Source organism: Python bivittatus, unplaced genomic scaffold, assembly GCF_059951505.1.
Source record: "Python bivittatus isolate LINGU-HERP-01145 unplaced genomic scaffold, Pbiv_v1 ctg000700_np1212, whole genome shotgun sequence".
Classification (NCBI taxonomy): Eukaryota; Metazoa; Chordata; class Lepidosauria; order Squamata; family Pythonidae; genus Python; species Python bivittatus.
Window position 1 is genome coordinate 55156565 of NW_028277098.1, and position 24842 is coordinate 55181406.

General features: G+C 36.6%; 1 protein-coding gene across 4 annotated transcripts in view; it reads right to left on the bottom strand.

Moving 5' to 3' along the window:
- The window catches only part of FKBP5 (FKBP prolyl isomerase 5), a 49911-nt gene extending 25837 nt beyond the window's left edge, over nucleotides 1-24074 (bottom strand). The window contains exons 1-4 of one of the 4 annotated variants that reach the window (XM_007426573.3): nucleotides 23948-24058; nucleotides 21350-21416; nucleotides 3523-3649; nucleotides 1362-1506 (exon numbers count right to left, since the gene is read on the bottom strand). In XM_007426573.3, the coding sequence (XP_007426635.1) occupies nucleotides 1362-1506; nucleotides 3523-3627 (250 nt within the window). In that variant the 5' untranslated portion in view covers nucleotides 3628-3649; nucleotides 21350-21416; nucleotides 23948-24058. Of the gene's footprint in view, nucleotides 1-1361; nucleotides 1507-3522; nucleotides 3650-21349; nucleotides 21417-23947 lie in introns of those variants that run through there. The other 3 variants (XM_088154278.1, XM_007426572.3, XM_025165646.2) reach the window with 3 other exon arrangements.
- Between the last annotated feature and the right edge of the window lie 768 nt (nucleotides 24075-24842).

Sequence of the window (24842 nt, forward strand, 5' to 3'; positions counted from 1 at the left end):
AGGTCTGATGAAAACCTCTAGAAGTGCTACGGCTGAAAATAGATCCTGAGAATGACTTTGGACAGTCCATTTTATTCAGATCAGAGCTAGATGTGCTCCAATGCTTAGATGGCCATGATTCATTATAATGCAGCTTTACACATTCACATAGGTTGAACAATGAGCTTGTCTTCCTTCACAGCTATGCAATCATGCTGCTTGGCAACTATGCCAAAATTCCTCAGATGACTGAGAATCTTACTCTGTCAGAATTATAAGATCTGCCTTTTTTCTAAAACCAAATTGAAAAGATACAGTATTGCCATTACCCAAAGTATTTTTCCACAGTCAAAATAAACAGTGATACGCACCCTCATATAACGCATGTATTTTTTTATTGCGCCATTTCAGATTGTAACTGATGGGAAATGGAAATACATATTTTTATGTTCTGCCAAAACAAAAAAGCATATACAAAACTAGTATGTCAGGAAGAAAGGTCAAGCATCTGATTCCCCACCCATAATCAGTAACAGATACATCACATGAGGTTACTAATCATGTAAATTTTATTCACATCTGAAAACTCCAGGCTTGCTTCAAAAATATTTATAAACCTACAAAAAGCTGGCAGCTGCACAATGGGTGGATGAAGATTCCCCCATCTGATAATTCTTAATGTTTACAAACAAAGCAAGCCCTGTGTGAGCCTTGATGGTGAACTGGAAATTTAGTCCCTGACTGGAAAAAGAAGGGAGTGAGCATATATGTTTTGCAAGAATGACAAATAACTACTCATGCTTGCACAAAAACATTAGAAAACATCTTTTTCAATTATATATTAAATATTGCAGGCATACTTTCTGAATTATAGAAGTCATAGCGCAGTAATATATCCCATTTTCACAAGAACTGCTAAGGGCAAATCTACCCTAGAAATCTAAACTATTAGGGCAAATTAGTATAATAACTCCCTTCAAGAAACCAAAGACTTGAACATTTATAAATGCACATATGCAGAATTTTCCTTTAAAAGGTCCCTAATCTTATGACAGAAATATAATTTTCAAGTTTCCCAGATTGTGGTGGGAATAAGAGTTAAACCATTTTGTAATGTTTGCATCTTCAGTGCATCCAGAAATAGCATTGCAAGCTAAGGTCAGCATTTCATAGTAATATTATGAAGAAAAAAAACACGGAGGGCCTGATTTGCCCAGTAGTGACAGATCCACATATCTGCTAATTCTTGGAGTTTTCTCTGTTTGCTCTTACAGTCTTTCTGAAAACAGGATCATATACACATACATTGTAATTTAGTTGGAAAAAATCCATTCATATCCCTAAGGCTCTCTTTACCTTTCTCCACCTTTTCCACTCTTTACCTTTGCCCAGGCTGAAGATAAATGGCTCATTCCTCTCACGGCTGGAATCAAACTTTTTTCCATTGGCCAGTTTTCCTTTGTAATGGACATAAACTTTGTCTCCAATCATAGGAGATTCATCCTTATTCCCTGGTCTCTTCACAATCTAGAATTAGGATATGAAAAGTGAAGTTGAGAGGAGTTTATCAGGTGATCAATTCTAAAGTTTCTTCCATATTAGTCAAATGCATGGATTTTTAGTTTCATATTCTGCATATATACATGAGAATAGATAGATGAAAAACAATAATCAGAATATAAGGCAAGAAGTACATATGGACTACATCCCAGAAAATTCTATGACTTCCAATGTACCCATTCGTAATGACTCAATTTGTTCTTCTTAATGTGTAATTCTGCAATATAGCATTGATTCACACAGCACAAAAAATACTCCAAGGGGTGACCAATTCCTGGCCAATCATCCATAATGAGAACTGAATGATAAACAAAAACTTGGTAGTCATTACATCAGCATGCATTACAAGTAACTACAAAAAAAAAAAAGGCAAGGGGCTTATTATAAACTCAAATCTCTCAAATAGCTGCTGTTAGCATATAATGGTCAGAACTACATGAAGCAGCAGAATGGTAGAATGATCTGCCAAGGTCCCGCAAAGTGTTTGAACCCTCTGAGATCATGACTAGATTTTTCTGAATGTGGCACTTTGCCTGTGAAACTCCCTTCTGCTGACCATTCATCTGCTCCCATTTATTTTCTTTTTCAACTCTGTTTTATACTCATCAGACTACTATGGTTTTTATCCCAATTTTTATATTTATTAATGTGTGTGGCTGTTGTGTTTTTATCATGACAATGTTGTTTAAACAATGTGAACCACATTACCAATAATGGTTAGGAGTGGAATCCACATACTTTCAAATAAATTTATCTTCTTCAAGTGCTATATTTTTACACAGGGGAGGTACTAAAATGCTATTTCATTCCATTACATGAGTAGACCGTGCTGAAGTGACAAGAGAAAGGATATCCATCTCACCAGAACATCATAAGACAAAAAGCCCACATGATGTCACTGAAATTACTCTTTATCATCTAGGCCAAAACTTGTGTTGGTGCACTGACTCAGGATGAGGGTCAACTGACTGAAACACAAAGCTGAAATCATGATACAGATCCTTTGATCTGGATAGGATGAAATATCTTCGTCCCAACGTCTTAAGGCTGTGGTACACTCTCATATACTGTATATTCATTCCTTTGCTTGGCTGCCCATATCTGTAAAAAGTTTGCACCTAAATCAGGAGGTAAACCTGCCAAATATTTTGAACCGTAAGTCCTAGTCAACATGGCTAATGGTCAAGGATTTTAGGAGTTACAATCCAAAATATCTAAAAGGCATCAGCATGGCATCCACACTTCTTTTGTCATTCTTTTTTTGTTATTCTGATGTAAGCAGCATTAAAGTGGTGCTACAACTTCTACCCTTTTGGCCATGGATGCAACTGCACTGCAGGTAGATAAGAGGTGGGTCTTGCATCTCAACACCACAACTTGGCTTTCATCACTCTGACCCCCCCCCCACCTTGCCCCACCTGGAGATGCCAGTGGGCTTACCCTGTCCTAGATAATCTATTGTTGATTATATGGGAGATTTGGTGTTTGTTCCATTTATCATAGAGAATGCTGCAAAATGCATTCTGCCATGTACTGATCACTAGAAGAAACTGCATATTTTGCTGTAGTATCCAAACTGGATCTTTTATTTTACACTGTATTCAACTATGGTATCTGTTTCGGACCTGAAAAGTCATCTCCAATCCTCTATGTCATTGTGGCTTTTACATCTAGCTAAATCCCCCCTTTTCACATTTATCACAAGACTAAATTAGAACTGTAAGATTACTGAAATACATATTTTTCAAGGGCTACTTAATTCCTCTGGAAACACTCAAAACATCTAGCCTTTTTAAAATGGTGTAAATGTGTTATACAGTATCCTGTACTTATCTCATTTTGTTTGCTTATGTAAAACTTTATGGCAGAGAATCTCTGCATCATTGTAATGAGGGGTGGGGGGTGAATGTGCTGCCATTTGACTTGGCATGTTTCCAAACTGTTATGCTTGAAAAAGAACATTAACTTCTCCTACAATCTCACCTTCAGAACTCCTCGATCTTTATTTGGTGTGATATCTTCGCCTTGTTCAGCAAGAGTTGCTGCTTGGACCTCTCCTTCCTTCTTCGTAGCCTCATCAGTTGTCATGGTCTCATTTCATAGGCACAGCCTTTGCAGACAAATACAGACTTGAATGAAATACGATAAACTGCCCTATCAAAATGTTACTCCAAATGCTGCCATCTATTAGATGACAATTTCTCCACGTTAATTATGAAAGAATATAAGCAGAACAAATCATAGAAAATATAATGTGTGACTGGAGAGCCTTTTTTAAAGAGTTTCATTCTCACAGAGGTAATGCAAGTTACATATTGACAGTAGACAAGGTTATTTTGCTACCTCCATTTCTTTCTTTTACCAGCTTGTTTTTACTTCCATTCCAGCATTCAATGCTGAGAAGCATGTTAGTTCTCTTTAGTGCTCTTACTGGGATGAGAAGTAGGTTAGAATGCCACAGAACAAATATGTAGCACAGGTCACCAGCAGTAACCCCACAAGGCTACGTGGTTCTTGACACAAATGAATTAAAAGGAAAGGAATAGACTGTGCCTCATGAAGATCACACATCTTAAAGTGGGATAGAAATATTTTTAATAAATAATACATTTATTACCACCAGGAGTTCTAGGAGATTACTGGGGTATATACATTTGATAAATAAATAAAAGTATTTTTTATTAAAGCATCAAGATGAGCACTTAAGAAGGTTAAGGAGATCCTTCTAAAATATTATTTGAATTTGGCCCTATTTTTTCTACTGTTGAACGTGGGAAAATCTTATCTTATTTTTTCCTAGATATTTCATTATTTACCTAATAATGAATAATACTTTACCTAATTTACTTAAGCTAAATTAGAATCAGAATTTGTATTATATTTTCCAAAGATATTTTATATCTCTAATCTTTGTCCTTCAGAACAAAATTTATCTCCTATTGCTTCTTTACTATATCTGCTTTTTCATTCCTGCTCCCAAAAAAGAGAGATGGAAGAATGGGTGAGATAAGAAGAAAAGGAAGAGATTCTTACATCATAGTTGAACTTTCTAAAAAAGGGGGGGCACTTTGGAAAGAGAGGTTTTCCAGTAGATGATATGGAAAATATATTTATTGATTATGCATTTATATCCCACACTTTCTCTGAGAGCTCAAAATGGCTTACATAGCAGTCTCATCTTGGTTTATCCCCCAAACACCACACAGGCTGGGCTGAGAGACAGTGACTGGCCCAAAGTCACCCAGTGAACTCCGTGGTCAAGTAAATCATATTTACCTTCACACACAGACACAGATTATACTTCTGAAGTGTATTTCTTTATTGCCCATGGCTCTGAAGTAATGGAAATAACAATAGGAACAGAAACAACAAAAATAACAGATGAAGTCAGTCTGGATTCTGGGAGGAATTGGGCTAGGTCTTGGGTTGGACAAGGCAGGACGCTAGGTTGGGAAGGCAGGCAGGGGAAAACTGGATCCTGAGATGGAAAAAAAAAAATGGATCCAAGCAGCAGGTAGAAGGAGGAGGAGGGCTGTATCCTGGATGGGAGGGGGGGGGGAACGACAGGGAGAGAAGTGCAGCCAAGCATGATGGAAAGAAAAAACAAAGAGGAGCAGGGATACTTTGCAAGGTGATGGAGGAAAAGGAGAGAAAGTTCAGCTCTACCAATGACAATGAGTATTTTTGCAGGCCAGCCTGTTTTATTCTTAATGTTGTCTAGATTCTACTTGTAGTTTAATGTGATCTGTTCTCTCTATAATCTTAGTTTTTTGAGCAAAATAGAGAAAAGTTAAATTTATATAGAATCATTAAAATCCGAACTCAGTTGTTCAGTTGTTATATACCAGGTAAGGAAAGGCATTATTTTTGGATGACATATGCAGATCTGAAGAGCAGTGAAGATCTGGCTCTTTATCCAGGCTTTTGGTGAGGGAGAGTGAGACCCCTCTCTTCATCCTGCTTGCCATCTTCTGTATTTTATTGATTTTATTGTAATTTCTTTGTTTGATTCTCGTGAGCCACTCAGAGTCATTGAGAGTCAGGCAGCATACAAATAATAATGACAACAGCAACAACAACAACAAGATGAAGTCCATCTGAAATGGAATTGCTGCTCAACACTGTCCAAATATACAGCCAAGATATTGCAATGGAGTTTGGACTGGACAAATGTTGCCACCCTTACCATCAACAGGGGGAAAATAGTGAAAACTGAAGGAAACAAGATGTCCAATGGAAATAACATCAAGAGTGTGGATGAAGAAGATCACTACAAATAGCTGGGTATCCTTCAGGCTCTGACAACATCAAGCACACTGAAGTCAAGAAGAAGGTTAGTAGTGAATACATCAGAAGAGTGAAGAAATCAAAGTCCAAACTCAATGGTGGAAATACCATCAAAGCAATTAACACCCAGGCAATTCTAGTCATTAGATATACAGCTGGAATAGTGGACTGGACTCAAGCTGAACTAAAAGCCCTGGATAGGAAAACCAGAAATATAATGACAATGAATCATGCCCTTCATCCATGCAGCAGCATTGACAGACTCTATATGCCAAGGAGCATAGGTGGGCGTGGAATGCTGCAAGTACACCAGACAGCTGCAGAAGAAAAAAAGGCATTGGAAGAATCTCTGAAGGACAATAAAGAAGATGCACTGAAGCTGGTACACCATGAAGGCTTACTGAATACCAAAGAGACCAAACTGGCCTGTAAGAAAGACCAAATGAAGAACAGAAAAGAGACACAGCAAGGCAAAGTATTACATGGCCAGTACATAAAAAAGCTATCAGGCAAAACAGATAACAATAAGACCTGGCAATGGCTAAGAGCAGGAAAGTTGAAGAAAGAGACAGAAGGGCTAATTCTGGCTGCACAAGACCAAGCCTTAAGAACAAATGCATACAAAGCCAGAATTGAGAAGACAGCAACAGACAGCAAATGCCGCCTCTGTAAAGAAGCTGAAGAAACAGTGGACCACCTAGTTAGCTGCTGCAAGAAGATTGCACAGACTGACTACAAACAATGGCATGACAAAGTAGTAACAATGGTGCACTGGGATATCTGCAAGAAATACCATTTGCCTACAGACAAGAGCTGGTGGGAGCACAAAACAGACAAAATAATAGAAAATGAAGAAGCTAAAGTGCTCTGGGACTTTAGAATTCAAACACACAAGCACCTGCCACACAACATCCCAGACTTAACAACTGTTGATAAGAAAGACAAAAAAGTCTGGATAGTGGACATTGCAATACCTGGAGACAGCAGAATATAAGAGAAAGATAACAAAATACAAGGACCTACAAATAGAAGTAGAACGGTCGTAGCAAAAGAAAGCAAAGATAGTACCAATAGTAATAGGTGCCTTGGGTGCAATCCTAAAACATCTGGAGCACCACTTGAACATCATTGGCATTGACAAAATCACCATCAGTCAACTGCAAAAGGCAACTTTACTTGGAACAGCTCACAGTCTGTGATAATATTTTTAATATTATTAAACAACATCTGCCTATCCTAGGTCCTTGGGAAGGACTTGATAGGTGGACAAAAGTGTCAAATCCAGTCTAAACATCTGGCTGACTGTGCGACCAACCATAATAATAATAATTTATATATCTTTACTCTGGGTCAGGCAGGAAATGCTGTGGATATTTTAACCTAGTGTCTGGAGGCTGTAAGGATCCAAATGGGATGAAACAGGCTGAAACTGAATCTCAGCAAGGTAGAGTGGCTGTTTGTCCAGAAACTGGCTGGTTCTCTGGTAGTCCCTATAGTAACTCTTGGATGAGGCTGAACTCTTCCTGAGAGTGCAAGTCTGCTGCTTGGGAATTCTCCTGGACTCACAGCTCCTTCTAGAACAGGTGACGGCCAAGCTAGTATAACAGTTTTGCCCTTTCTTAGAGAAGGAGGTTTTAGTGACTGTCACTAACTTCCTTATTACTTCAAAATTCAAGTACTGTAGTATGCTCTGTCTGGAGGTATCCTTGAAAACTACTCAGAAATTCCAACTAGTTCAAAATGCAGCAGCCCATTTGGTAAATGTCAACTACTACAGTAGAAGTACACCATATTATGGGTACTGCATTGGTTACCAGTTTATTTCTGAATACAGTTCAAGATTCTGTTTATCTACAGTATAAAGCCCTACACAGCTTAAGCCTAGGCTTCTTATGAAACTGTCTCCTCCAGAGGGAATCTACCTAGAAACAGGCCTTTTCAATCTCCACATTGCTATCTTTTCATAGAGCAAAAAAATTTGACTCTTTAAGGAGCGTTTGGAGATTAAGATCTAAAGTATGGATTTTCTATAACCATCACGTGTGTTTTTAACTTCTTATTCTTATACTGCAATGTTATTTTTATGAGTCTTATTTGGCCTGCCCAGTGTCTCTGCAGCTAGGCAATTCATAAATGTTAGCAAATACAGAAAAAATAAATAATGAAATAACTGAGCTGCACAAAAAGAGAATTTGGAAAAATCAAATACATTTCTATTCTAGACAGCAACATTTGACAGTGTCTGAGTGGAGAACCATGGCTGATCTTTAATCAAAAAGACACATAAATGCCCAGGCACACATTATTGACTATCTGTAGTTATCATTTCAACTCATCTAAAGGAAAATATGTTCAGAAAAAGCTGAAGAGCACAATTCTAGCATTTTAATTGTTCCAGGTTTGCTATTTCAAAAACACAATCTAGCACATTTAGTGTGAGACACTGAAAATATTGACAGTCATTTAATATTTTATTCTCTCCAGATTGAGATGGCTGGCAAACAATAGACTTTAGCAAAACAAAGCATCCATCTGTGCTACTGTGACCAGAATTTCAAATACTAAAACATTAGGCCAATTTTTTTCTAAACCATATTCCATGATAGAAGTCACAGATGCAGAATCTTTTTCTTTCTCTGTGTGACAGGTTATATTTCAATATCCAGCTTTGAACTGAAGCACGTTTAAAATTGGCATTTAAAAGGCTGTTGAATAATATTACCTCTGACATTGTGTGTTTTAGAGGACTGTTAGTATATACCTGTGTAATCTGAAATATGGTGGATTGGATGGTCATGAAATTGTTCTAGAACATTTTTGATTATGATGGCCTAGTTATGTAGCTCCAGCCCCCTAAATTATTGCTTGGCATCTTCTTTCTGTTTGGATAGTATCAAAAAAGTTCTATTTCTAACCACATGTGAATCAAACCTGGTTTAAAAATGGAATTGATGTCTTTTTAACACTATCATCTTTTATACTGAAATATGCTGTGATATTGATATTATTGCCAATAGAAGTGAATATGTGTAGCTCAGAGTTGAACTGTGGAGTCCTTGGGGTTCTCTGAGCTTGGTTGTTTTCTTGCAAACGTTTCATTACCCGGCTAGGTAACATCTTCAGTGCTAGAACAGAATGGGGTCTGCTCTCTGTTTATATATTGTGGCATGCCCTGCCAGTGTTGTATTGTTTACTGCTTGTATCTCTGGTAGCAACCTTGGAGTTAATCTCTGCTTATCTGGGTGATGATTGCTGGTGAGGAGCTGTTCTGGTCCTTTGTTTTCCTTTCTTTTGTTTCTTTTGAATAGTGTGTAGATGTTGTTTATCTCTATGTGTCTGTTGATGGCTGCCTTGTCTGAATACCAAGCTTCCAAGAATTCTCTTGCATTTTTGGATTTAGCTTGGTCTAAGATGCTGACAGTTTCCCAGTTAAAACTATGGTTAAGTCTGTCCATGTGTTGTGAGATTTAGGAGTTTTCATCATGTCTTCTGACTGCTAGTCAGAATATTATTGCTTATTTTGTTTCCATCCAGGGGTTCAATGTAAAATGTAAATTGCACCTGAAAAGGACATGACTTACATTAAAGCTAAATATAACTGAACGTGAATCCTGAAAGGGGGGGGAGGGAGGGAGGGGGGAAGGGGAGAGAGAGAGAATGAGAATGAGAATGAATTAATCTCTTTCCTTCCAATGAGGAAAAAATGAAGGACAGCTACCCCAAAAGCTCAGTGAAGTTCTGAAAACAAAAAAGGACACCTGTTGTTTTAAATGTAGGTAGTAAAAAGGAGGATAGATCATCAAGGAAGAAAGACACTGAACAGGAATAGTACAGAGAATGTCAAGAAAGTTCAGAATAAACCGAGACTGGCAAACAATGTTAAGAATAAAAAAAGATTCTTCAGATATGTTTAAAATAAAGAGAAAATAAATGAATCAAAACACAGTATCAGCTGCTCATGAAGATGGCAAAATGCTAATAGATAACAAAGAGAAAGTAGAGCTACTTGATTCTTGTTTTGTCTTAATCTTCTACAACAAGAGGAAGATATTTTACCAGGCAACTTGAAGTTCAAAATTGGCAGAACAATGGTAGGGGAATACTATTTATTCTAAATGAATTCAAATCTCCAGAGCTTGATTAACTGCATTCTAATGGTCAGGCCAAAACTTTACATATTGTTAAGATATCTTGAAGTGCCAAATGACTGGAGGAGGGCAAATACTACGCTATCTTCAAAAAGAGAAGCAAGGAAATTTCAGGGATCTAGAGAACAGTTAAGTCTCAATACTGAGGAAGACTCTAGACCAGCTCATGAAGAGTTCAATACATATTTATTTATTAGATTTTTATCCTATCTTTATTATTTTTCTATAAATAACTCAAGCTGGTGAACATACATAATACTCCCTCCTCCTATTTTCCCCACAACAACATCCCTATGAGGTGAGTTGGGCTGAGAGAGAGTGACTGGCCCAAAGTCGCCCAGCCGGCTTTCATGCCTAAGGCAGGACTAGAACTCACAGTCTCCTGGTTTCTAGTCCAGCACCTTAACCACTACACCAAACTGGTACTCATGCTCTCTCTCTCTATATATGGTATATACATATCTGTTTTAGAGAGTGAGTACACACACACACAGAGCATATATAATATATACAGTAAGTACCTTGAAAACAATGTGATCATTATCAGAAGCCAGCATGGACTTCTCAAGAATAGGGCTACCACATATAGGCTACAAACATCTGGAAAACCACTATGTAGCAGCAGATGGATACAAAAAAATATTTGCTGTTGTCTAGTGGTTGTCCAGGCTTTTGCAGCCCAGATATGGAAACCCAAGTCAAGAACAATTCTTGTCAGGCTAATATTTCATTTTTTGATTCTGGAATTTCCTTCTTGGATAATGGGAATGCTATAGCTATAATACAACTTGATTTCAGTAAAAAGTTTGCCAAAATACCCTCATGGCATTCCAATAAACAAGCTAATTAAGTATGGTTGGATTGCATGATTTAATTCCACTTCATTTTGCATTGGTCCAGTTTTTTCTGTGTGGCTCAGACCTCTACTTGAACATTATCTCTTGTTCTGGACCCACTATAGGAAGAGTTCAGTTCTGGACCCACACAGACCAGTGAGAATGATCAGAGGACAACACCTAAGGCTTATGAAAGATTAAATGATTTGGGCAGGTTTAGACTTAAGGGAAAAAAGAAAAGGGAATGTGATAGTATTCTTCAATTAGCTGAAAGGACAGCACACAGAAGAAGGTCAAGACTTCCTCTATCATTCTAGTATGCAGAACATGGAATAATAAATTTGAGTTACAGAAAGGCATTCCAAGTGAATGTTAGAAAAAACTTCCTAACAATACATACATATATATCCATATACTGCTACTCCCCTTCATAGTAAGCAACATTGTGCAAATTGCAGAGAAAGAGTAAAAAATAGAAAGCAAAAGAAATTAAAGACATAAGATAAGCAAAAGGAAAATATAACTAAATCTAGTTTACATAAACCCTGGAACCATTTTTGCTTCCACCACATCTATACACAGATCTGAACACTACCTTTTCTCAATTTCTCACCTCTTTCTAAGGATCTCATTAACTCTACCAAATTACAACTTTCTTGGTCTTTTTTTCCTCACTTGATTCATGCTTCATCCATATATTTGTTTTGCAACTGAATCCTCATCATTCTCTCAAACCACCTCAACATACTTCTTTCATATTGATCAATATATTCCTATAAATATATTCAAGTAAAGGCTAGGTAGCTATCTAGGTACACAAGTACACTGTGTGCACTTCAGGAATGCTAAAATTAATACAGTACATTTTCAGCTGTTTTATTTTGTCCTAAAATCTAAACAATGTAAGGGTAGTATATGTTACTGAATTATAATTATTAAAAAATATTTAAAATATTCTTATTAAAAATATTCCAGCTAAATCTTTAAATGCTAATATCAATTTCATTTCTATTCAAATATTTCAGGTCAGCTACTCTGCTATATAGATTTTGTTCAGTTTATATAGCATGCAAAATGTACATGACATTCCTTTTAGTTTAAGTGCTTATACTAAGCACTAATTAATATTGTTTCATATGATTAAGTTTTAATGATTTGTTTAAAAATTGACAGAATGATATGCAATATAACATGGTTATGCTATTCTTCCATTTTTTTTCATTTCTTTTAGTCTCTTTTTCATACACTAAAATAGAAATAAAAGAATGAAACATGCATGTACACACACTGTACACAGAGACTGAGGCTCTACAATGCAGCCTACCATCATGGTTGCTGCTGTTGGGAAAAACATCCGACTGTAAATTACAGTTTTCCATCACAGCTTTCAGTTGAAATTTATATGCATTATAATGCCCAAGAAGTTTTCTCCTCATACAAAATGCTCCAGTTTTTTTTTACAAACCACCAGCCAAATAACTGTTAGGAGGGAATGCTGCATGTGTTATGGGTACAATTAAGACCAGCAATTTATGCTTTCCTTCTTTCACTAAAAAGTGTTACGTGGAAGCCCTACTGAACAAGCCATGATGGGCAGCAGAAGTCAGTATTCATGGACCTATCTGTTGATGGCCAGGGCACATGGAAGATTATCTAAGTGGAGTATACTTATTTAATTAGTTTACATTTATATCCACAATCACATCAACTTTAGGTTGTGTATGATAACAGGCATACATTTCTTTTGAAAGCAAAAAAAGTTGTTTGTAAAACTAAGAGATACAGGAAGGATTTAATAGATCTGAATGAAGGTATCTGATCTTGTGCAGTGGAGTTAATAAATATATGCATGGAAATAGAAGCACAGGTTCAATTAGGGAAGAACTAAAATCTGTCAGAAAATATGAACCGGTATACTTTAGATAATGGTGAGGTAGAATCCTGGGGACTCCAAGGGACAATTGAGCTAGTGACGTGGTTCTGTTATTTATAACATCCCTTTATCTGTTATTTTTTTGTTTTGTTTTAGGTGGTTTTTATATCTTTTAATGTATTTGTTTTTAGCCTTGTTGTACGCTGCCCAGAGTCGCTTGCTGATGAGATGGGCAGCTATATAAATAGTTTAAATAAATAAATAAATAAATAAATAAATAAATAAATTCATTCATTCATTCATTCATTCATTCATTCATTCATTCATAAATAAATAAATAAATAAATGCGTGTCTGTATGAAGGTAAGGATTTACAGTTATAACTAGAATGTAACAAGCAGCTATTAACAGTGATAATGGAAACATCAGGATGAGGTTTTGGAAAAAACCCTGAAACATTCTGAATGAATACAATCTGGAGGAAAAAGTTATTCTGTTAGATGACATGGATATGATTGGTGGGAACCAGTTGAGAGACTAGGAAAAAATTATTAGATCATTCAGAGATCCAAGAATAAATGAGAACAGTGAATATCTGTCATTTAAGTATATGTATATTCCTAAAACCATGACTGACTTGAGTCTGATGAAAGAATGAGAGAATCTGTGAAGGATGCAAGGATGGTAAAAGGAATGTGGGACAGACCATTATTTGGTAGTATCAAGAGAGGATCTTGGGGCAAAAATGAACGTAGAAGAATAAAGAGGTGAAAGGAAGTAGAGTCAAAGTAGAGCAGCTGCAAGAAGTATAAGTCCTCTTTACAAATATTCAAAAACATATTAATATCCCAACAGAATAAACAGAAAGTGGGCATAAGGAAAGATGTTATGGAAGCTGCTTAGAACTTGTTGATAAGAATTATGCAACAGAGGGCTGCAGAAATATGTGGGTTTACTTTAATCAGAAGTATGAAAAAGAATGCTTGATGGAATAATGAGGTGAATGAGGCTGTGGATGACAGAAAAACTGCATATAAGAATGATTGCTGCAAAAATTAGGACAGAAAGGTACAGTACAATGCTTATAGACAGAAAAAGAAGGGATGTAGTAAATGAGAGCAAGGAATAGATAACATTAAAGAGGAAGAGAAAACGCAGAGTAATTTTTATGGAAACAAAGATTTGAAAATGAGTAAAGAGGTTCTAATAAAGAGTAAAAGGGATGAAACAATTTGGGATAAAACTGAAAGAAGGAAATATAGCAGTATTTTAGAGATTTCTGTGGGAATGACAGCTATGCTGAAAGTGGAATTAAAATGAATGCTATAAGTATCCAATAAACACTATGAAAAGGAAATCATATATGCTGCAAGAAAGATGAAAAATAATAAGGCTGCATGTGTAGATAGTAGACTGGAGCCAGGTGAAGATTATGGATGTGATTTGCTCATCAAGTGGTTGCTCAACTTGTTTAGTGCATTTGTGAAGACTCCATCTGTGCCTGATGATTGGAAGAATGCCATTCCTGTTCTCTTATACAAAGAAAAAGATAACAAGAGTGTGCCTGGCAAAGTGTTTGGAAGAATCCTTGTTGAAAGATTATAGGAGATGGCAGTAGCACAATTTGAGTAGTAGTAGAAACAGTCTGTAGTAGAACTAGTGTGTTTTCATACTGCACATCAGCACGCAACCAGATTTTTATTCTTCAGTAGATAATTCATTAAAAAAAAATTCCTGAAAGTTTAGAAAAAGAGCATACTAATGAATAGGCTTGAATTATGTGAAAATGAAGTTCAAAGTTCACTGCTGAATGTCATAACAACAGTATATAATGAAAGTAAAGCAAGCATAAAAATAAATGTAATCCTTAATTATTGATTCAACATCAGGCAGAGAGTAAGACAAGGACATGCAATGCCCTCTCAGCCATTTAATGTGTTTATGGATAAATCTATACAAATGTATTAAAATGTATACAAAAATAAGGAATGTTTGTGTTGGTATTAGAGGTGTGTCAGTTGGTAGGTGAATGTCTATGAGCTTCTGTATGCAAATAATGCCATGGTGTTGGTTGAAAATCCAAATGATTTGCAATGAATGTTAGATTGCATATTGCAATGAGTACAGATCTGAAAATTAATGTACTTAAAAACCAAGATAGTTCTGTTTAACACAGAAAATGAAGTGGATAACAAATTAAACATAACTCGTATAATATTAAAACAAGCAGATCAATTTGAATACTTTTATAGTAGTCAAGAGAAAGTTGATGAAGAAATGCAAATGCTAGTAGAATCATAGCATGTAATATGTAATCTGTTGTAATGAACAAACATTTGATGAAAGAAGAAAAAAATGACTATCTATAAGCATGCTATTCTGCTCATTTTCTTATAAAATTTGGGTATATTGGGAGAAACCTAAGAGTTGAACACAATGGGAATTGATTGATTTAAAAATGTTTGTGGTAAAAGGAGAGATAGGGTAAAGAATAAATGGGTGATGAAGGAATGTTGAAAAATGAGTGACCAGTATGAAAAAAGTAAGTAGTGGTACTTTGGTCATATAGACAAAATGAGCAGGATTAAATTGGAAACATAGTATGTGAAGAATACATGGACTGAAACAAAGGGGAAAACCAAAAAAGAAGTTTGAAAAACAAGAACAGATAGGTATGCAGAGATATAGTGAACAGTGTGGGCGTAAAAGAGATTTAGTTTTATTTCTCTCACCTTTCTCTTATTTTTTGCCTTTAATTTATTTTGCTTATTACTTCTTACTCTTTTTATGCTCTCTGTAACACTGCTCACTCTGAAATGGAATAGTGATGGATATGTATATGTAACATGTACGTATGTGTAATGTATATGTATATGTATACATTACATATTCATGTAAGTTTACATATTGTAAATGGGAAGCAAAGGATGTTTAAAAATGCAAAATTAGTCATTCCATGTTCTGTCACATTTTAATTGTCTAGAAGCTTGAGGATATTAATGACCCCCAACTATTTAACAATAGTTACAGATATTCAGCAAATACATTGTTCCTTTAATTTAGTCTTATCTATCTCCCTGGCAATATTTTCTACAGACCAAAGCAAATTCGCTTTTTAAAAAATTACATTTTGTAAATACCATTTTGAAAAACTGAAAGAGTCTGGGTCAGCTCAAAAGGCTATTGTCTAATAATACCATTTCCCTTTCTACAGCTTCTTTTTCAGAACATACTAATATCTCCTCTACAGGAGAGGAAAAACTTCATGTTATTATACAAACTGTACCTGCCAACTATTTAATTATTTTTTTCCTATCACATATATGCTTTTTGTTCCATTCTTTCACTACAGTAGTTTAAAATGTAAGCTAAGATCCAACTAGTTTTTTAAAGATTTTAATTAGAATGATGGCCTCTAATTTAATGGAAAAACTGCATAGGGGTTCTCTGCAATCTGGTATCTATTTAATATATAAGTAAATTCCACTGAATTCAGTGGGTTTTATCTCTGAGTAAACATATTTAAGGCAGTGTTATCCAGACTAAGCCCTTGCAACTATTCTCAATTTTTCATATAAAATCCTTTCAAAAAATAGATATGGAAAACTGATACGTGAATGGCTGAAAAATGCAATTTATTTTCCACCACTATACAGAAACTAGCACTTGTCCCATTATACTGTACTATGTAAAATCAAACTTTAGTCAACATTTAGATTTTCACTAATTCTTCAATTTTATCAATAATTCTTAAAATTAGTTATGGTGCTTTAAAATCCCTAACACAGAATGTGATACATTCTAGAAAATGTATAAAGTGAAATAGTAAAACCTCAGACCTCAGCTCATATTTTCACCATAAATATAATTATGGTCTTTAAGAGAGAAGATAAAAATGCCCTCAAGTTGATCTTTATTCCTGATGGACACAACCATGCAGCTTTCTTTGCAATAGTATGGAAGTGCCTTCTCCAAATATAGTTTCTGAATTTCTACACTAACCTGTAGCTATGGTATTTCTTGATGGTCTCCCATCCAACTTCTAACCAGGACGAGACCAGCAGACAAGCTTGGCCAAATCCTACCCCAAAATTTCCAAAATTCTTTGCTTAGAATGTTTCTACAGTAGTTGTGGATAGAATGTATAATTATGGAATAGCCACTAAGAACACATTGTAAATTCTCCTTGTATTAATATGCTTTCAGTGGTCAAAATAATTTGTCATTCTGTTATGCAAAATATAACAGGTTTTCAACTACCCAGTCTAGTTATAGCTCTGTTGCTTTCTCAAACTCCTCTATTTTTAAGGGCAATATGAGAGGTCTCATGAATCCCTTTCTGAGGCCCGTTACAATACTTAAAGAATAAGCCCTATGGGGCCTGTGTCTCTTGGCTGATGAGGAGAGTAGCAGCTCGCTGACTGACCAGAATAATAAAATAATAAATAATAAAATACAAACAGAAGAGTGACTGTGCAGCTTGCCAATCTTGGCCAGGCACTATGGATCCTCTCTTAGATTGAGAAGAAATGGCTCTGAACCAAGACAGGCCAAACTGAGGTTGTCTGTATTCATTTAATCACCGTTACCACAGACACTGCCCCGGTGCAGTTCCTTACTACTTGTGTAGTTGTCAGCTGCTGGTATACTGGTAAAGGGAGCAGGCAAGTTGGGAAAATGATTTGAGTTTGAGATCCATACTTTAAAAAGATTTAAACGATTTAAATCATTGAAGTCTAAAATGGTTTATAGTTTTGTTTATCCTTCATAGCTAAGGAATAGTTTTTCCTTTTAAGTATTCCTAAACATAATTCTTGAGTGATCTCATAAGAATCACCAAACATGATAAAGTGGCATACTAACATCAGGGACACCCTTAAACACCAAGTTGCTGAAGAGTCATTTGTCATTTGTTGTATGTTGAGAAAACTGTTAGCAATTAGCTAACAATCTGACACAAAGGCATGAAGTAATTTAATGTACAGTAGTTACATGAAGTGGCTGACTATAGTATATCATATAGTCTTTTATTGTGACATTATTGCTGAGTAATTGTTCACCTATCTCTGATAAATTTTTTGTTGAAGCTAGGCATATTGGTTGTAAAAGTTTATTAACCAAAAATTAAATTTCCAGATTTGTACAATTTCCAAGGGTTATTTTTGGCATTATAATCTATTATAAAGGTTAAGTAACTCATGACTTTCTTCCTACTTGTTTTTCCCATTTCCCTATCAAGTTTAGTGAGATTCACAACAATCTGAAATATAAATTATCCTAGCTCCCCCAAGTGGCAATACTAATTTTTCAAAAATATTTGGAATAGCGATGCTTTAAACAAATCATTTTTACTATTAATGCAACATTGCATGTCAACCATCCCTAGAAGCAGTGTGGCTGGAGATGGAAATTATTACAAAATAAATTTTCATCAAAGCACTATTTATTCCTATTATGAACCACAGAAATAAGAATTTCTGCATTAATCTGCTGTACATATTTAAAGGATCAGGAGCCTGTGGAAATGAAATACTTCAATATCTTCATCTGTTGATGAAGCCAATTAATGTAATATACAACACTGCCACACTTTTTTGTCTTCTATTCTATAAGATCATTTATTTACTGAATAAAAGCCCAAAATATTCTAACAAGACTGGCAGTTACAGGGAGAAAACTGCGTACCAAAGAAACTAAAAATACTACAATTTATTGCTAAGTAAAGTTATAGATACTCATAATTGGAGAACAAAGCAAATGACAGAATTGAGTTTTGTTAGATGACAAAAAATAGAACTTACCCAGAAGACCTGAAAATACTTGCTACTGAGGAGTATGTCTTATTGGAATGAAAGGAAATACAATAGAATAAATAGTTTTTCAGTCCCCCCACCTTTCTGTTCCAATCACAGTTTCTCAAGGCATTCAAGAAACTGCACTGGAAGAAAATAGACAATCCATTTTCAATTTATATGTCCACAATTTGTGTGGAGAGCGGGTTCTCTATTCTTTTTACTCTATGCTGAAAAACTATACACAGACCTCATGGATCCTGTCTATATGATGTGTCTGTTAAATATATCTCACTTTTAGCTTTCATTCTTAATTCACATTTACAAAATTATAAGCAAAATACTGCCAGATAGAGAAAATATATTCTCTTGGATAGTAAATTCTAAATCATTATGTGTTGGTGAGTACATCAATCAATTAGTATGCGCATTTCTTTAAGAAATTTAAAACAGAAATAATATGTGAAGGGTTGAAACCTTTTATTTTTACTACAATACTGATATCAATGTAAACTGATCAGCAATGTCACAAATTCTGACTTAGATGGGAATGAATGAGAAAATGTAAAGTTTTGTACTTGGGAATACTACAGATGTAAGATCTTATCCTTAGTACCAGGTATTCCTTCTATTATTACCCACTGTTTGCTAAGATAGCATTTAAGTAATTTACCCAAATTAGATAAAGTCCTACTGTTCATTTTATTTTTTTAATTTGCTATCTTTATACATCACTTTCTCTTTGATATATAGGTCTTTAGATTAAACAACAGTTTAGTAAAACTATTTTTTATTCAATTGTCTAAACAATACAATATTAACATGCTGAATTAAACTACACTCAATTAAAAAATTCTAAAACATTCTCTAGTATAGAAGTATATCTATCAAAACTAATAACAATGCACAAATCAGCCTCTAAACATTTGCTTCCCTTATTAACTCATATGACATTTTATTTTATTACACAGAATAAGACTGATATTCACTGTAAAATGATTGATGATAGTTCTTCTCTTAACCTCATTTTCAGAGATTTATCAGTGAGCAGCCAAAGCTGAAGCCTTGAAGAGTTCTTATTTAGGTGCTCAATTGTATGACTTCTTTCATATCATTAGTCAGAGACTTTGAAAACAATCCATTTATAAAATCAATTTGCCTGCTGTTAGCAAACTTTAAAAGTCAGATTTTCTCCATTTTACAGACCCAAAAATTAATTTAAAAATCATTTAGTAAATCAAAGGCAGGGGGTTATCTCCCTTTGGCATTCAATAATTCAGTAATTATATAACAAAACCAAATGTATGCATTTTATAAACACTATTATTTAAAAGCACTACTAAAATACCTAAATTTTTACAGCTACTACCTTCAAAAGTCACCAGAACTACATATCAAGTGAGATGCAGGCCTTTGTGAACTGGTAATATGTTTTCATCAGTTCTAATCAGTCTGAGATTATAAAGGAAGAACAATCCTAAACAAGTGCAAGGCCCCTCCTGAAGCCCTCTGGGTGTTGTTATTGCCCACTAAAATATTGTGACACTGCATAAACAGACATTTAGAGGTATCTTATACTATTCATATTTAATTCTACAGTGATATTCAACCCGTCCCACCCGATCACACAGAGAGGGCATACTTCGGACCCCCTCAGTGAAAGAACTTCAACTGGCGGGGTCCAGAAGGCGAGCCTTCTCTGCGGTAGCCCCCACTCTTTGGAACATTCTGCCCCCAGAGGTGCGATTAGCCCACACACTCCTGGCCTTCCATAAGGCTTTGAAGACCTGGTTCTGCCACTTGGCCTGGGGTGGGGAGGGAATACCTCAAGCATGGGGAAGGCTAGCCCCATAGAGGCCTCCTGTCTTCAGCCTCAGATTTTTCATCTTCCTGGACTCTCCTTCCCCTTTTTAGTAATGTTTTTAACTGATGTTTTATGTATTTATATATTTTATGTTTTTAATTCTGCTCTGGAATCTGATACAGTTCCATTATGTGATCCAGGAGGCTCTTCATTTGCAAATTATATTTCATATTAATTGAAGTATTTATAACCCAAATATAAAGAGCTTAATAGACAATTAAATCCATATAATTTCACCTGAATATATTTGTGCATAGCTGAACTCTTAAGGGAAAGATATTCCAGAATACAAACAATTCAACTTAAGGAATTGGAGACAAAAGCAAAGAAAATGGGTACTGGGAAGGATTCTGGAAGCTGCCCATAACTGAACTAAATGCTGCATGGCTACTTGGGGAGGACACTTCTAAAGATGTGTGTAGTTGGCAGTGAGACAGCCCTAAACAAACAAGTATAAAGTCCCACCACCCAAACTATCAGCAACTACCCAAACAGGGGTTTTGAAGACCACAAACAAGGTACAGTATACATTGTGCCTCATGAAGCTAAGAGGACTAATTCAAATGAGAGGATCAAAGGCACTACATTTTCAACTACAAATAAGTGCAGTTAATGTTGCAGGCTATCAGTCTTAAGCTATGGCCTTTTTATTTAGACTTTGAACAATATTCTGCTATTCCCTTCTGAACTTTTACTACATGGGGAGAACTGCATTGAGTTATACAGTTTGTTTTATTTCATCTGAGAAGATAGATTGGATTCTTCTCAATAGTTTGCATTACTGTAGTACAAGTATAATGGCTTTTATAATATGCAGAGTGAGACAACAGTGATGATTGTAGCTTTACATACATCTTAAATCTCTTTAGTACAATCAATATTATGAGTTCTTGTGCCTGTCTACACAAAGATCCTGATGGTTCAATCATTAAATGATATATGATTGAAATGAGTAAATTCACCTGTAGCTTGCTAAACAGAATGAAAATAAATAAATTGTACAATTTTACCTGTATGTAATGCCAGAAGCAGAAAGCAGGCCCAACGAAAAGTCCACAGATCAGGTTTTAAAATAAACTGCAAGGAAATATTTTTCAAATTTTAAACACTTTGTTGACTAATTTGTGAAACTCCCTACTGCTCTAAACTGCAGTCCTTATTAGTACAGTAATATTCAAAAGAGGAACTCAAAGTTTAGTGGAAGATAACTGAAGGGCGCTTATTCTTACAACCTAAGCTTCCTTTACACTTTTGGGCATTTTTACAGCTGCCTTTACTATGTAGGCAACCTTGAAAAGTGGCTCTATGGCACTATGCAGCACTGAAACCATAAGGAAGAAGTGCTTAAAGGGGTCTTAGTCCCCCCCAAATAGAAGACTCAAAACTCTTCATCACCAATTTCTACCTTTCAGCTAGTTCTAGTACTGAACATTTAATCTCACACACACACACATACACGAGTGCTCTTCAAGTCTAATTATAATCCCTGTGAAATCTGCAGAAAAATGTCTGGTATTTTAAACAATTCTGAAATATATCTTTATCAAAGACTCCATTTGGTACAGTGATTAAGAGGCTGGACTAGAAATTGGGACACTGGATTCTGGTCTTCCCTTAGGCATGAAAGTTGGCTGCGTAACTTTGTATCAGTCATTTTTTCTCACCCCAACTCACCTCACAGGGTTGTTTGTTGTGTTGGGGAAAATAGGTGGGGGAAGGAACATTATGTACACTGACTAGAACTCTACAACATAAGGGCAGGATATAAATCTAATAAATAAATTATTCTACTCTTACTGCTACTTTCTGAAATATTAACATTTTATTACAATCAGAGAAATCATAAAGGATTTACTTCAATTTTCTCTTTCTAGCATTTATAATGTCTTTCATAATACTAATAATTCAAGTGCTGATTTTACAGGATATTCACCAATGAATAAAAAAGAGGGGGGAAATAAAAGTAAGCATCTGGTTGCTAAAGCTTACTACAGGCATTGTGTTATTTTTAACCAATATAATTGGTTGTAATATAATTGTTCACGGCCCACAGTTGCTGTGGTGAGAGGGCAGCCATATAAATCTAAACAAATAAATAAGTAAATAAACAAAGCAGTAATTTCTCATGCATAGCCTTATTGCAAATAAATAGGAACTACATAAAAGGAGAGTTTCTTCTTGCTAGTAAGTTCAATGGATCTTGCACAGAAAACTTTTTGGTCATGGGATTCATGATTACTTTCTTTTGCACATTAGGAGATTTGTTGGTAGGTTCTGACAAATGTTTTTTGGAAAGCATGTACGGTTGGGACAATACAGATTTCTCTCTCTCTCTCTCTCTTGGATAACAAAGATTTCCACTGATTTCTGTCAAATGAGACCAAAATTTATAGGAACACTCCTTGCTCATTTAAATATCACAGGTTTACTCACTGTAATTATATTCTTAACTATTTAGAATGAAGATGGTAAATCTGCACAAATTTCTGCCCACACTTCATTCTCAACCTTCACAACATACTGAGGAGAGTATTCATTTACTTTAAGTTACAACTACTAAGTACTGTAAAGGAAACACACAAACCAATCCCAAAAGGTACAAAGGCAGGAGTTCTGTAATGGCTGGAGTCTGCAAGGCAAACTGAGCCGAAAGTTCTGAGAACTCTGGGACGCATCTCTTCAGCAGAGAGCGGTTCTGAAGAAAAGCAACACACTGCCTCTATGAAGCCTTTCCATTAATATTTATGTTTAACTTGGGCTGGCAGTCCAATTCCAAATCAGCCATCTCCCAAGGCTGTTGATAGTAGGAAATAAGATGACGGTTTAAATTTCTTTCTCCCCAACCCCAGCCCCCAATCCCAAATTATCCCTGCACAATTAGAGAAAGGGGAGAGTGTGGCAAGACACTTTTTCTTCCTTTATGGTTGTCTGCTGGTAATATTACTGCCCCAGCAGTGTTGTTTACAAAACGGTACATGCACGAAATCTAGGCTGGAAACGCAAGGTGTGTCAACATCCCGAGGAGCCGTGATTGCTCTGGGGTGGTGCTGGGAGCAAACCGGGTCTTCATTCGCGCCTTCTCCCTTCTCTCTCTCCGCCCCTCCTACAGACCAGACGCAGCGTTTGCAGTAATTCCTAGGCCGGCTTCCATGTCAAACTGATGGTTAGGGGCGTGTTATTTCTCGTTTTCTTTTCGTGTTTAACTACAAACATTCTTTAAAAACTGTACCTATTCCATTCAGTATCTTGCAAAGAAAAAGAAAGCTTGGCCCGGGAATTGGACCTGGAAAGCAGCGGGGCGGGGGGGGGGGGATGAGTGGCGGCTGTTTCGAGAAGGAGAGCAAGTCGCCCAACGGCAGCAAACAGACTAAGCTGCTGAGGTTTCCCTCCAGGAAAGAGGATGAAAGGGGCCTCTCCTATGGGGTGGAGGGAGGAGATAAAGGGGGCCGGAGGGTGGCTGCAAAGCCCCCGTACGCAGAGTAAGATGAGGCTGGAGTCTCCCCGGCCAAGACGCCTCTCCGCCTTCTGAGGAGACGAGGCACTGGCAAGGCGCCTTTTTCTCTTCACAAAGCCAAGACGCCCCCAACCCGAGAGCCAATGCCGGGTACCTGCCCTTGCCGCCGTCCGCTCCGACTCCGCCGCCGCCGCCGCGTTACCCAACCGGGAATGACACGAGCTACCGGCGCTGGCCGCGAGTCCCCTTCGTGAAAACCCTCCTTCTCGTGTCTACTGGCCCTGGCGCTTGCCAGTCAGTAGCCGCGGCACCTATAGCGCTTTCTCATTGGCCGTTTCTCCCCTCCCGTATGTAAATAGCGCCTCCTTCCCATCGTCAATTAACCGCCCGAGGGGAGTCCGAAGTCTCGAGCTACCAGCCCCCCGCTCTCCTTTCCCTCCGCGAAAGTAATAATAATAATAAAAAGGGCCGATAAATCGAGTAATGCAGCGTAAAATCCCGGCCATTAAACGTCCACCCGATGAACCCCGCTACTGAGCTCAACTGACAATAACAATCAAAGCACCCCCCCCCAACGCAATCTTCAGGGCTGCCCTAGACAAACAGCATCTTTAACTGAGTGCTGTACAAATCCCACAGGATGGTGCTGTTCTGATTCTCGTTATTGTTATTTTTCCCTGATATGTTCTGTTGTTGTTTCTCTCGAAGTCTTTTAACCCGGGAATGGGTAGGTAGATCCTACCAATTAAGCAATCTAGCGTAATCGGTATTTACGCAAACAATATTCTGGTGTTTATTTAGAAGGTAGGTAGAGAGCAGGCTGTGGGGACAAATTCCCGCCAAAGATCACAGGCGGCTGTATCGGTCCGGGTGTAAGTTGATCTGTATGTACTGTAACTATCCCAGCTCGACTCAGGTATAACTTTGTCGGCATCCTCTCATGATAAAAGGGGAGGTGTTTTCCAACGCTCTCCGTGGAAGGTAAGAGGAGCTTTCAAAACCATCTTGCAAAAACGTGGCCCGGGATACAGAAGTTGGTTTTTACGAGA